This window comes from Cryptotermes secundus, unplaced genomic scaffold, assembly GCF_002891405.2.
Source record: "Cryptotermes secundus unplaced genomic scaffold, Csec_1.0 scaffold548, whole genome shotgun sequence".
NCBI classification, from domain to species: Eukaryota; Metazoa; Arthropoda; class Insecta; order Blattodea; family Kalotermitidae; genus Cryptotermes; species Cryptotermes secundus.
Window position 1 is genome coordinate 615960 of NW_019732380.1, and position 14153 is coordinate 630112.

General features: G+C 45.6%; 1 protein-coding gene across 2 annotated transcripts in view; it reads right to left on the reverse strand.

The window, feature by feature from the left end:
• Positions 1–14153, reverse strand: part of LOC111867624 (3-phosphoinositide-dependent protein kinase 1) — a 190787-nt gene that overhangs the window by 168251 nt on the left and 8383 nt on the right. Inside the window, exon 1 of one of the 2 annotated variants that reach the window (XM_033752730.1) lies at positions 6297–6326. The exons of the other annotated variant lie outside the window; for it this stretch is intronic. Coding sequence (XP_033608621.1) covers positions 6297–6311 — 15 coding nt within the window. The 5' untranslated portion in view covers positions 6312–6326. Of the gene's footprint in view, positions 1–6296; positions 6327–14153 lie in introns of those variants that run through there. 2 annotated transcript variants of the gene reach the window in all.

A 14153-nucleotide genomic window follows, 5' to 3' on the forward strand; every position in this document is an offset into this window, starting at 1 on the left:
CTACCGTAACAATCCTGTTGCGTCACCGTTACGTTACCGTGCGGAGGAGGGGGAGGGGAGCGCTGACTCACCCGCCGCGTCACTGCTGGTGGGGGGGGGTTCTCCTTTGCGCAACATGTCACACTATGGAGACCTTGCTCTCCATGTTGGGGGAATATCGAACCTGAGAGAGCAAAATGTGGTCATGAGTCCAGCGGTATTTGAACCCGAGAATGACTGCGCTGGCGAAGATCAACAGCAACTGTACACGACAGACCTATCTTCTCGTTAGAGAGGATGTTACATATGGACTACGAGCGGAAGGGTTCAGTTGAAAAAAATTGCCGGTCGTGAGTCTCAAGGGGGTTTGGTGCCAAGACGAACTGACTGGCGATAAACGGTCAGTCGTAAAGTAACTCTGACTCTGAAACTCATGAGCGCAACTTTGCCGTGAGTGTGGCCGGTGAACTCTGCCCTGTCATACGGTTCCTAACTCACACGGTAGCACTGCCATTTGTGTGTGTGNGGGAATCCAGGATTATCTTCCGGGGGAGGGGGAAACAGAAAATGTTACTTATGTACTTATGTTTAAAGGCAACAAAGGTAAAGTTATGCCACGAAGTCGTCTTAGGAAGTGGAGGTACTGCTCCACCATTCTTGACCTCGTCATTGAATGGAGGTGGATAGTCAGCTTCAAGCCCCGAGGACACAGCCCCCAGTACCCATTATATACGGGGCTGGGTGGGCCCCAGAGGAGGTCTGAACGCTGTAGAGTACAGAAAAAATCTCTTGTCCCCGCCGGGAATCGAATCCAGCCGTCCATGCCGTACCTCATAGCTACCGCAGACGATATCTACTATAATTCCTTATTTTTTTAGCTTCGATTTTTTCGGAAAAATATCTGGGGAGGGAGGGGGGCAAATACCTGGTCAACAGGTAAACCTATGCTGATAAATGTGCAGTCTCTCATACCGTTTTTAAGTGTGACTAAAATTAACGCCATTGGCTGAGCAATAGCTCAAGCGGTTAGTCGCTGGCTTCCCACCGCGGCGGCCCGGGTTCGATCCCTGGTCTGGTCAAGTGGGATTTGTGGTGGACAAAGTGGCGCTGGGGCAGGTTTTCTCCGAGTACTTCAGTTTCCCTCGCCAATCTTCATTCCACCAAGTTCTCCATCATCATAATCACCCGTGGCAGGTTACAATTGGCCAGTCAGTGGCCGCCGTGCCGAGTGGACCCAGTTGGACTGCACTCCTGAGTAAGTGATTTAATTTTTTTTAATTAACGTTAGAGATTCCGCGCTGTGAATCGCAGTATTTCTTGAGAGCCACAAGGCGATTTAGGGGAACCGTGTAGTAAGCAGTCTCTTCCAGATGCCCCTGCCCTACTTAGCGATGCAGTCATGGGGCTTTCGAGAAATCGATATAAGAACCGAACTAGCCTTACTATAATACGTTCACTTGCGAGCTTCCAGCATGTCATGCTACGTATAAACAGCGCCTAACTGATAAAACTTTAAGCTGATGAGTACACTTTTTAGTCACTGTTTCTAATTCTAATAATTACCTAGAAGAAATCATTTAACGTTGACAATTTGCAAGATTAATTTCTGTCAGTTCTGTAGCGCCTTTATATTCGGGAAGGTCTTATAATGTGTGATTTATGAAGTTGCAGTAAACTTTGATAAAAAGGCGCCGCGTTTATCCGAACAAGGCTCTATTCTTCTTCGAATATAAAAAGCGAGCTAATGTAAAACTGTCTCTAATAAACGTAATATGTTCAAAGCAGGCACGGACAGGCCTGAATATTCCTTGTTTTCGTTTCTTGTAATTTGGCTGAGAGTAAACACAACTGTCACTAACGACATCAGAAGGTGGCCGCGCCACAGCTCAAGCGATTAATCGCTGGCTTCCCACCGCGGCGGCCCGGGTTCGATTCCGGGTCTGCTCAAGTGGGATTTGTGGTGGACAAAGTGGCGCTGGGGCGGGTTTTCTCCGAGTACTTTGGTTTCCCCTGCCAATCTTCATTCCACCAACTGCTCCACAATCACCCTCACCTATCATCTGGGGCTGGTACAACAGGCCAGAAGTGGCCGCAGTACAAGGGACTTAGTCCCACCCCACTAGCATTAACGAGATCAGAAGAATGCTTTGGCGGATTGCGGAAACATACGAGTACAGAGGCAGAAATAAATGAAGGAAGGTAAATTTGCCCCTGTGCAAGCATCACGCCAGGGACACGTATAGGGGGGGGTGGACGTATGCTCCACCATTCTTGACCTAAGCACTAGATGGAGATGAGTGATGAGCTTCAGGCCCCTGCAGCTTTACCCCAGGGGGAACAGCCACCGGTAACAACTGGATAGGAGACTGGGTGGGCCCTAGAGCAGGTCTGAACACTGTGGAGAGGAACAGAACCCCGGCCACCCAGCCCGTAGCTATACCTACTGAGCTATACCGGCTCCTTAAGACGCTGAAATGCTGAACCCAAGTCATGTGCATATTTCGCCGTGCCATTGCACATGCTGACAGTCGTCGGCTCCTCTTGATGGAGGACTGGGTTCAGTCCCAGTATTATCAATGTGGGATTCGGGGGCCAAAATAACGGTTCAGTTTAGCCTTTGCCACTTATCATTCATCAATGCTGCAACTGTCTTATCTATCATCCGGGTTTGGTAAAATGGGACATTTAAGGCCTAAGTATCAAGGGGCTGTCTCACCCTACACTAGGAATAAAAAAGGGTAAGAAACTTAGCATTGGTACGCAAAATATGTGGCGTTTCTATAGAAATTTGTCTTGGTATGGTTCTTTAGTCATTTGGACCTCGGACGCTTTTTCAGTTTCTTAATCCTATACACAGTCGGTAGGATTCCTTGGATGGGGGATCAGCCCGTCGCAAGACCGCTACCTACACACAGAAGAACACAAAAACAGATTAAACGCACACAGACATCCATGCCTAGAGTGGCTTTCGAGCGGTCGAAGACGGTTTCAATACCAATTCCTTCCTTCCTTCCTCCCTTCCCCTCGGCGCTACAGCTAAGGGTGAGCTTTGGCCTCCTGAACAATCTGCCTCCATTCTTCTCTGTTCTTCACCTTTCCTCCCCATCCTTTCACTTTCATTTTACGGAGATTTTTCCCCCGTTCAATCCATCCATCGGAGGATAACTGTAGGGTCTCTGAACAACTTAGTTCTTATGGTGTGAGGTTGTTAGCCTCATGCCCAACGCCCAACCTGGAGGATCAGGGCAACCCTCTTCGTCTGGCTCCAACCCCTTGACCTGTCCGGCATGGGTGACCCTACCAGTAGCTACTCTCCCGCCGGCATAGCTCTCAGGGTCTTGGGAGCACTGAAACTTCGCCACCACAAGGTGGAGACACTATCGATGGAGCTTTTAAAACAAACCAAGAAATAATTCTTTCAGTAAGACAACCTCTCAAACCTGGAGCATAGCCAGGTCCCGAAACGTTGTTTACGCTCTACGATACCATTGCACAATATTCAACATCTTGCGGATATAACGAATCAGTTCTTATCACAGACGTTTAGAAAACTATCCTCCGGGTCCTACACACGAATACTAGGATAAGAGCCAATTTACTCCACTGTACTTACTTATGGAGCTGAGCCCTTCTTGAGGAGAAGCCAAATCTGCAGCTACTCAAGAACTTCCCAGCATTTTATGGAACCCGAAGGTTCATTGCCGTGTTCACAAAAGACCTCCACTGGTCCCTACTTGAACCAGATCAATCCAATCCATCCCATCCTATCTCTCTAAGATCCATTTTAATATTGCCCATCCACCTACGCTTTGGTCTTCCCAGTGGTCTCTTTCCTTCTGGCTTTCCAACCAGTATGCTATATGCATTCGTCTCCCCCATTCGTGCTACATGCTCTGCCCACCTTATTCTCCTTGACTTGATCATTCTAATTATACTTGGAGAAGAGCACAAGTTATGAAGCTCCTCATTATGCAGTTTTCTCCAACCTCCTGTCACTTCATCTCTCTTCGGTCCAAATATTCACCTCGACACCTTGTTCTCAAACACCCTCAGTCTATGTTCCTTCCTTAATGTCAGAGACCAAGTTTCACACCCATACAGAACCACAGGCAAAATTTTAGTTTTGTATATCCTAATTTTTATGCTTTGGACAGCAGACGAGAAGACAAAAGGTTCTGGCCTGAATGGTACCTGAATTCAATCTCCTCTTAAGTCCACTATAACCTACACGAAATTAATCGCAATAACTTCCATAACCCCCCTCAAGGAAAAAAAGTGAAGTATATTCACTAAGTTATCAAAAGTAGCAATGCTTTACTGCTGTTACTGAATAATAATAATAATTTATGTAAAAATCCAAGTCTGCCAACTGTCATATCGACATCCGTAGAACGATTTATCGACTATATTTCCTGTACTCGTAAAATAATAGATATTTATATTTCATGATTTACTTACAGAAGGAAATATCTTCATTTACACTGTCAGAGTCTATACTTCCGTAACACACTGTTGTATTTCTGAGTGAAACAAGAATTAATTCATAAATCATACAGAAAAGCATGAGAAGAGATAAGAACAAACAGATAACAATATTTATTATCAATACGAGGCAATGATGAACTCAGCTAAAATTATATCAGCATAACCTCTATTTTGCAGCATTCGTCGTAATAAACTACTGCTGTGTGACCGAATACAGAATTTACTGAAAACATTGTCCTCTAGAGCTACTGCTACAGAATCGATACAGAATTAAAAATATGCTGATGTTTTTCGACGGCGTATTAGAACGGCACTAAAGTATTTATGTCTCCATGCAGAATAAATTCTCTATTTGGACATACGGTACATGGTGCATCGTAAAACATGACATGCAAGGCGACAAGAGATCACTAACTAAACAGGGAGAGACCTCTTAGTTATCGATTTTCTTCATTTTGCACTGGTAATGCCCGCTCGCGGTACCGGTGACAAACGAAACATCTCACACGATTCTGTGTCATGAGTGAAACATTCACTGTGCTTATACATGACAGTTCCCCCACCCCTACGTTTTTAGCCTACTTTCCTAACAAGAACTCCGTGGCTTTTAGTCCGCAAGAGAACTATACCGACCGAGCGACCGCCATTTGTCGGCGAAGTCAGTGCCAACTTTAGCGTATAGAGGGTGTCACGTGGTCAGAGCAACTTTCCTTCTTTTAAAAATAAAAGGAGGCTCATGAGATCGCCTTCTTCAAACAAGAAATAGCATAACCGACTTCCACGAGTTCTACAATATTAAAATGAGAACATGAGCGATGCGATTAATGAGACTTGTGTGAACAGCAAAGGTAAAGCTGTCCCTGCGCTTAACTAATTAAGCACTACGCCATGAAGGCGTATGGGGAAGTGGATGTATAGAGCCACATTTTTCTTGACCTCGGCACTAGCACTGTATATACTGAAGAGTTAAGAGATCGCAACACGAATAATGGTATGGTCTCTGATGCCTAATGAGCTACTTACATTAATATTCTTCGTGGATATCGAAAAATGAATTTGGCCACAATTCTTTGAACTTAATAAATTATATATATATATATTCATTATACATCAAACAGAAATTAAAATACCAGGATTTGCCAGGGTTGGAGGAAATCTTCCTGGTGGGAGCTAGAACATTTACTTACGGACATATGTTTAAGCCGTTTAAGATAATTTTCTCTGGTTACCCAAAGACGTTCAGGACAAAATTTTTCTTTTAAGATACATTTATTTTTCAGTATCAATATTTCTTAAAAAATCTTGGGTGGGGGTGGGAGATGCCTAGCTTGTCATCTACATGCAACGCTCTGAATACGTAAATAAACAATTAGTTCCGGGAAGACCTAATCGCCTATTTTCCTAAGATACGGCATGGACCGCATAGGAAAAGCCGCCTCCAACAATTCTACGTTGCAGCGGGAACGTCTTTACCGAGTTGTTCCCTAACAACGATAGGAGGATACACAGACCCTCAGTGAAAGAGGAGATACACTTTACCAAGCCGTTGCCTAGCAACGACAGGAAGAATACACACACAGACAGACGGGGTGGATTTATCAAGTAAGCCGCTGAGATGGGGTTATGTGCCATGACATACATACCAAATTTAATAAAGATTGGTTGAGGCATTCAAAAGTTGATAGGGGGGATGGGATTCACAGACAAACACAAACATTATGAGGATCGCATAAGCGTTTTTTTTTCTTTTCTTTTAAAATAAGGAAATTACGCTAATAAACAGATATACTAGGCACTAGTGTGGAGCTCTAAAATATATCAAATATACTTACATTTCCAAGGATCATACAAGCATATATATCAAGTGTGTGAACGCTGAGGTAACCTACCCTGATACCAGCTCACTGTAGTTAACATCAGCACTTCATCCTACCAACTGAACTGATATGAACATGATCCTGCTCCCTCCCAGCACAGGTTTCCCTCAAAAAGGTAGCTATCACATCCACCCCGCTGAACTTTCGAACGCTGTAACAGGTGCAGTAACTGTATAATACAATTTATCCCTAACGTAGTGTAACCCATACAGGCATCCTTCTTAGCATACATCTCGATTCACGGCATCATTTTAACCTTACACATGAGAAGTGTCACATCTGACAGCAGGTTTGCATTTTATTTGAACTCTGCACTCAATAAATATTTTTCCGGCATTTAAAAAGTCCTCAGAAGTCTTCTTTATATACGTTATTTCCGTGAAGAAAGAGCAGCTCTGAACACCCAAAATGTCGGCGTTGCACTGTTAGAATTAAAAGTGACATGTGTTACTCGCGTATCTTAACTCCGTGGCCTGTAGTCCGCAAGCGAACTATACCAACTGAGCGAGCACAGCTTGTCGGCGAAGTTGGTGCCAACTTTAGCAGATAGAGGGTGTCACGTGGTCAGCACAACGAATCCCCACTGCCGTTAATCACGGTTTTCTAGACCGGAGCCGCTATTTTCTTGAAATAGCTCCTCAGTTATCCTCACGAGGGTGAGTACCTACCGTAAATTTACTTAAAAACTCCTACAAGTGCTTTGTGATCGGTAAAGACACCCCGAGCTTATTACACGGCACTATACCAAACTGAGAGTTTACGCAGCGTTGGATGTCGTGTGAAGAAGCCAATGACTGATGAATTGGATAATACTTACTTACTCATGGAGCTGAGCCCTTCTGGAGGACCCGCCAATTCTGCAGCTACTCAAGAAAATCCCAGCATTTTATGGAACCTGAAGGTTCATTACCGTGTTCACAAGAGCCCTCTACTGGTCCCTATCCTGAGCCAGATCAATCCAATCCATACCATCCCCTCTTATATCTCGAAGATCCATTTTAATATTGTCCACCCACCTACGACTTGGTCTTCCCAGTGGTCTCTTTCCTTCTCGCTTTCCCATCAGTATCCTATACGCATTCCTCGTCTCCCCCATTCATGATACTCGTACATGCCCCACCCACCTCATCCTCCTTGAGAATTGGATAATAGAGTAAAATAAATTATAGTTGTTTTGAAACACTGTACATTCTCCTCTGTGGTCTAGTGGTCGGAGTTCCTGGCTACAGATCCAGAGGTCCGGGTTCGATTCCCGTTTTTACCAATTTTTCTGAGAAGTAGTGGGTCTGGAACAGGGTCCACTCAGCCTCGTGAGGATAATTGAGGAGATATTTCAATGAAATAGCGGCTCCGGTCTAGAAAACCGAGATTAACGGCCGTGGGGATTCGCTGCGCTGACAACGCGACACCCTCTATCCGATAAAGTTGGCACTAACTTCGCCGACAAGCGGCGGTCGCTCAGTCGGTATAGTTCGCTTGCGGACTGAAACCACGGATTTTGTTTTTTTGTACACTCTCCTACAGGAGCACCGACGAAAAATACGAAAAATTAGTATTCCGGCCGTTCTTCGTTAGAAAGCGACCAAACAACTACCCTAGAAATGATCCGCATTTTATGAAATTTGAAGTTTCACTAACGCACTCGCAGGAGCCCGGCAATTTTGCCCTATTCCTAGCCAATGAACTACTAACTTTTATAAATCCTGTTCACAAAAATTCTAAAAAATATACCTCCTCAATGCAGGGAAGATTCGTTACTGCAGCGATTACAGAAATAAAGGCTGCGGCAGTGCAGCCCAGCTTCGAACCCGGAATACGCACATAGAAGTGGTTATATAAGATAACCACATATGACCAGGTCCGGTTGATGTTATGTAGCAGTGCAAGCAGGTGTTGGGGATTATATTGTTGTCTCTGCAGGTGTAGCAGAGAAGTGAAATCAAGGACATCTTTCGAATTAGATTGTTGTCACGTTTTTCTTACAGTGAATCACTTTTTCGGACTTACTAGTTAGGAACGCGAGTGGACGGTATGAGGCGTTTGTGGGATGCACCGGCGTTTCACGTCCGACTAATCAGAATTCATATCCGCATGTTATAAGCGTTTGTGGGTATGTGCCGATCAAATCAGAAATTCTTAGTTCAACTGAGTCTTCGGCATGTCCCGCCTACCGAGTTTATTTAAATCGGGTCTCTTCTTGGCGAGGGCACTTCTGTTCCACTCCTACTTCTGGTACCAGTTCTAGTTCTTCTGCGACGTTTTCGATTTGTACTTGTGACATACAAATTAGAATATACAAAACTATATTTTTGCCTGTGGTTCTGTATGGGGGTGAAACCTGGTTTCTAACTTTAAGGGAGGAGCATAGACTGAGGGTGTTTGAGAACAGGGTGTTGAGGAGAATATTTGGACCGAAGAGAGATGAAGTGGCAGGAGGTTGGAGAAAACTGCACAATGAGGAGCTTCATAACTTGTACTCTTCTCCAAGTATAATTTTAATAACCAAGTCAAGGAGGATGGGGTGGGCAGGGCATGTAGCACGAATGGGGGAGAGGACGAATGCATATAGAAAGGAAAAGCCGGAAGAAGGGAGACCACTGGGAAGACCAAGACGTAGGTGGGTGAACAATATTAAAATGGATCTTAGAGAGATATATTGGGATAGTATGGATTGGATTGATCTGGCTCAGGATGGGGACCAGTGGATGGCTCTTGTGAACACGGTAATGAACCTTCTGGTTCCACAATATGCCGGGAAGTTCTAGATAGCTGCACAATTGGTAGCTTCTCAAGAAGGGCTCAGCTCCAGAAGTGTGGGACTGGTGACTGCTAATTGCACTTCCACTAGTTCTACGTCTCGCAATTGTACTTCTACGACATGTACACTAACGCTTGTGCTTTTAGCAAAGTTCAACCATGTGTGATAAAGTATCGCAGTTATAAGAAAGTATACGTTTCAGTGCGATAACTGCACAAGTGCTACATTGGTACTCATCGAGGGCCAGTGAACTTAAAAAATTAATCACGTGATTATCAACTAAGAACTGAAATGTTAGCGACTGCTTCAACTTATGTTGTCACGATCTGTGCAATTCATTGACCTACACTGCGTCCACTAAGGTTCCATACGCAGTGTTCCCTGAGATAGATCCTTGCTCTACCGTGATTATTTCTTTTTAGTTTATTTGGGTGGTGTGAAACTGAGCGCACTTGGCACATCGACCACTATTTGGCCTATTGTAGCAGCCTCGGGTAAATGATGATAGTGACAGAATGAGAATTTGGAGGGGAAACCGAAGTACTTGGAGAAATCCTGTCCCAAAACCACTTTACCTAGCACAAATCCCACATGACCCGACCTGGGATCGAATTCAGGCCAACGAGGTGGGAAGCTGGCGACTGGTCTTCTCACACATGATATGGCCTTTTTTTTTTAATTCGCTTAGTGGGGGGTGGAGTCCAGCTGGGTCCACTCGGCACGGCGGCCACTGATTGGCCTACTTTACCTGCCCCGGGTGATTATGATGATGGAGAATTTGATGGAATGAAGATTGGCAGGGGAAACCGAAGTACTCGGAGAAAACCCGTCCCAGCGCCAATTTGTCCACCACAAATCCCACTTGACCAGACCCGGGATCGAACCTGGGCCGCCGCATTGGGAAGCCAGCGACTAACCGCTTGAGCTATGGCGCGGCCATGGTACGGCCTTACTGCAACTATTAATTACCCTGCTGAGACACGACTGTGGATACACAGGGTTGGNGTACGCACTGTATATACAGGTACGGTAACGCATAAGAAGATACAGTTGCCTTTATATTTAATTAAGAACCACGCCATGAAGACGTATGGAGGAGTGGAGGTTTAACTTCACCATTCTTGAACTTTGCACTAGATGTGGGTGTTCAGTTTCACGGCCCTGCCTCTTGACCCTACATGAAAGAGCCATCGCCCATTGGACAGGAGGCTTGGTGATCCACAAAACGGGTCTGGACACTATCAAGAACAGGAAAATCTCTTGCCCTGCCAAGAAGCAAGCGCGTAGGCTAGCCGCTGTATCGACTGAGCTATCGCTGTAGAGCTAACTTCTCATTTGCTAAAAGCCTCTAACTGTTAGTACCCCGTACGAAATACGAATGCTTTCCCCCCCCCCAAACCCCACGCCTTTATTTACATTTATTTTTGCACTCTTTCCTTGTGCCAGCAAACAAGGAAAAGAGCGCTTCCTGGGACCAACATTTCCGCGAACATATATTTATTTGTTTATGCCTCTTTACTTTGAGCTTTGTCCTAACTCCGGGGTGAGCCGGGATATCATATTCCGTATAGCGAATGGATACGGGATGGAAGACCGAGGGTTTGGAGTTCGAGCCCCGGTAGGGTCAAGAATGTTCTCTTCGCCGCGTCGCCCAGACCGACTCTGGGGTCCATGCAACCTCCTACCCAACGGGTAGGAGTGAAGCTGATCATTCACCTCCAGTTAGTGCAGAGATCAGGAAAATGTGTATCTATACATCTACTTCCCCATACGCGTTCATGGCATAGTGCTTAATTACTTAAGCACAGGAAAAACTTCACCCTTTTGCTCAACCTAATTCGTTGCTGAGCCTGTAAAGTGTCCGGCATTCTTAGGATGGGGTGAGACTGAGTTTCATGGTACTTGGGCCTAAAAACGGCCACGCCATAGCACAAGCGGTTAGTCGCTGGCTTCCCACCGCGGCGGCCCGGGTTCGATCCCAGGTCTGGTCAAAGTTGGATTTGTGGTGGACAAAGTGGCGCTGGGGTAGGTTTTCTCCGAGTACTTCGGTTATCCTTGTCAATCTTCATTGCACCAAATTCTCCATCATCATAATCACCCGGAGTAGGTACAATAGGCCAATCAGTGGCCTCCGTTGCGAGTGGACCCAGCTGGACTCCACCCCCCCCACTAAGCGAATTAAAGAAAGCCGGAAGGTCGCGGGTTCGATTCCCGATGTGGTCACCGGATTTTTTTTTCAATTTACCTAATCCTTCAAGCCTCACTATGACCCTGGGGTTGACTCAATCTCTGACAGAAATGGGTATCAGGAATTTTCCTGGGGGATAAAGGGCGGCCGGCGCGTAGGGCTGACAATCTCACGGCCATCTGTGAGCCGATTGTCTAGAAACTGTGGGACCCGCAACGTCTCACAACCCTATGGGCCTCCACGGCCTTTTACAGGGATAGATTTACCTTTACCTTAGAAGGTGAGTGGCCAGATTCATTTCCCAGGGGGAAAGAGCACCCCCCCCCTCCCACCCGTTACCTATTAAATATGAGACTGCGTGGGCCCCACAGCAAGTTCGACGTTAAGATTGTGTTGAGCTTAAGCAAAGGCACATATGTATTTATCTTTACCTATCAGTTGACCTAATCCTTCAAGCCGCACTAGGCCCTGGGGTTTCCTCTAACAGAAAAGAGTACCAGGAATTAATTAAACAATTTTCCTGGAGAGTAAAGCGCGGCCGGCGCATAAGGCTGACAACCTTAACGCCATCTTTGAGCCGACGGTCTAGATAATGTGGGACCCTCAACGTCTCACAACCCTATGGGCCTTCACGGCCTGGTACAAGGACAGCTTTACTTTTTTTTTTTTTAACTTTACTTATCCCAACAACTTTACACGGTACACGCAGTCTTAAGAGCCTCAAATCCCAAATATAAATTTAATTTTTTCTTCTTATTTTCATCAAAGTAATTGATATTACAAATGTGCTGATAAAGATGCCTGTAACTTTAGTATGAAACTTAACATAAGCCATATGTGTTCTGAAGCCGATCACAGTGACCGCGCTGTCTAAGACATGAACTGCCTTCGCCCGCTCAAACATTGGGATCGTGGGTTCGAATCCCACTTGAAGCATGGATGCCTGTGTGCGTTTATTCTGTACTTCTGCTGTCCTGTGTGTTGAGGTAGTGGCCTTGTGACGGGTTGATGCCCCCTCCATGGAGTCCTACTGACTGTGTAAAAGATCAAGTAACTGAAAAGCGGCCAAGGTTCAACAAAGGGCTGTAGAGCCGTAGACAGATATGTTCCAAAGGGTTATGGCCCGAACTCTAGCTTATGGTAATACCAATTACATTGTACATTTTAAGAATATAACCAGTTTTACGCTTAGTAGGTTTTATTTAGGAACTTCATGCTGTGCGTCTTTGCGCGTGCTCGCTTATTAATAGTGACATGAACGGGAATTCGCTTGCGGACTAAAGCCCCGAAGGTTTTTTTACAAGCGGGGATACTACCAAGAGATACGTCACAGAATGGCACCTAGGAATATTAATTTGTAAACTACAGAAAGCAGACACCGAAACGAACGCTTGCAAAATGTTAATCGGAAAACCTAAACGGAAGAGACCACTTGGGAGACCGAAATGTAGTTGGTAGGTAAAGGTACAGTTGTCCCTGTGCTCAACGCCATGAAGGCGTATGGGGGAGTGGATGTATACATCCACATTTTCTTGATCTCGGCACTAGCTGGAGGTGAGTGGTCAGTTTCACGCAACGGGTAGATGGGAGGATAATATTAAAATGTAATTTAATTATTTTTTTAATTCGCTCAGTGGGGGGTGGAGTCCAACTGGGTCCAATCGGCACGGCGACCACTGATGGGCCTATTGTAGCCTGCCCCGGGTGATTATGATGATGGAGAATTTGGTAGAATGAGGATTGGCGAGGGAAACTGAAGTACTCGGAGAAAAACCGCCCCAGCGCCACTTTGTCCACCACAAATCCCACTTGACCAGACCCGCGGTGGGAAGCCAGCGACTAACTGCTTGAGCTATGGCGCGGTCTAACTTAAATCAACAGAATGCGTGAATGTGAACCTGAGTTTACTCAGAACAAGGGCCAGAGGCTGGCTCTTACGAACAAGATAACGGGCGTTTAGATTTCACAAATTTCAAGGAATTTTTTCGGAGTATCTGCTCTACTTTTAGCTTCTGAAAAATATCTCCGTTCCTTGGAACAAGTTTGTTTGTTAGAGTAGCAAATATATAAATCAGATATGGCTGAGTTGGTTCGTCACTTCGGAATGCCTATCTCTAATGACTGTATATGCCATATGGGACATTCCTTCTAACATGACCGCGGTATAGAGTTGTTTGCGATGTACCGTATCTGTTTTGTGAAGTAGCACATGCTTACGCACATGCGCAATACACGGACCGCGCAAATACCTCCTCCGATGTCGCTGCAATATTACAACAAACAATTCTGTTGTCATCAACGACAATAACTGATTTCATGATGAGCTAACTGTTAATGAAACATGAATATTGATATCATGGTTGAGATTTATGTTAATTAACCCACATACATGGCGGTTGAGGAACACCTGCTTAGCAACGAACTATGGGCTGGACGGCAGAGTTCGATTCCCGGCAGAGGCAAGAGATTGTTTTCCATTTCACAGCGTCCACGCCGACTCTGGGGGCCCACCCAACCTCTTATACAATGGGTATTCTGGGCTTTCACTGGGGGAAAAGCGGCAGGGGCTTCAAGCTGACCACTCATCTCCATTCTCCCATATTCCTTCATGACACAGTCTTTATTGATGTGTGGTTACTACCCCCCCCCCCCCTTTTTCCTTGGCACTACAGCCCCAGTGGGCCTAGGCCTACCTCCATGAACTCCGTTCACTTCGGTTTTTCTAGATCTTACACATTCGGTAGGACTCCTTGGGCGGGTGATCAGCTCATCGCAAGGCCCCTACCTGTACACAAACACAGAAAAACGCGCACAAACATCCATGCCCTGAGTGGGATTCGAACCCACGATCCCAACTTCCGAGCGA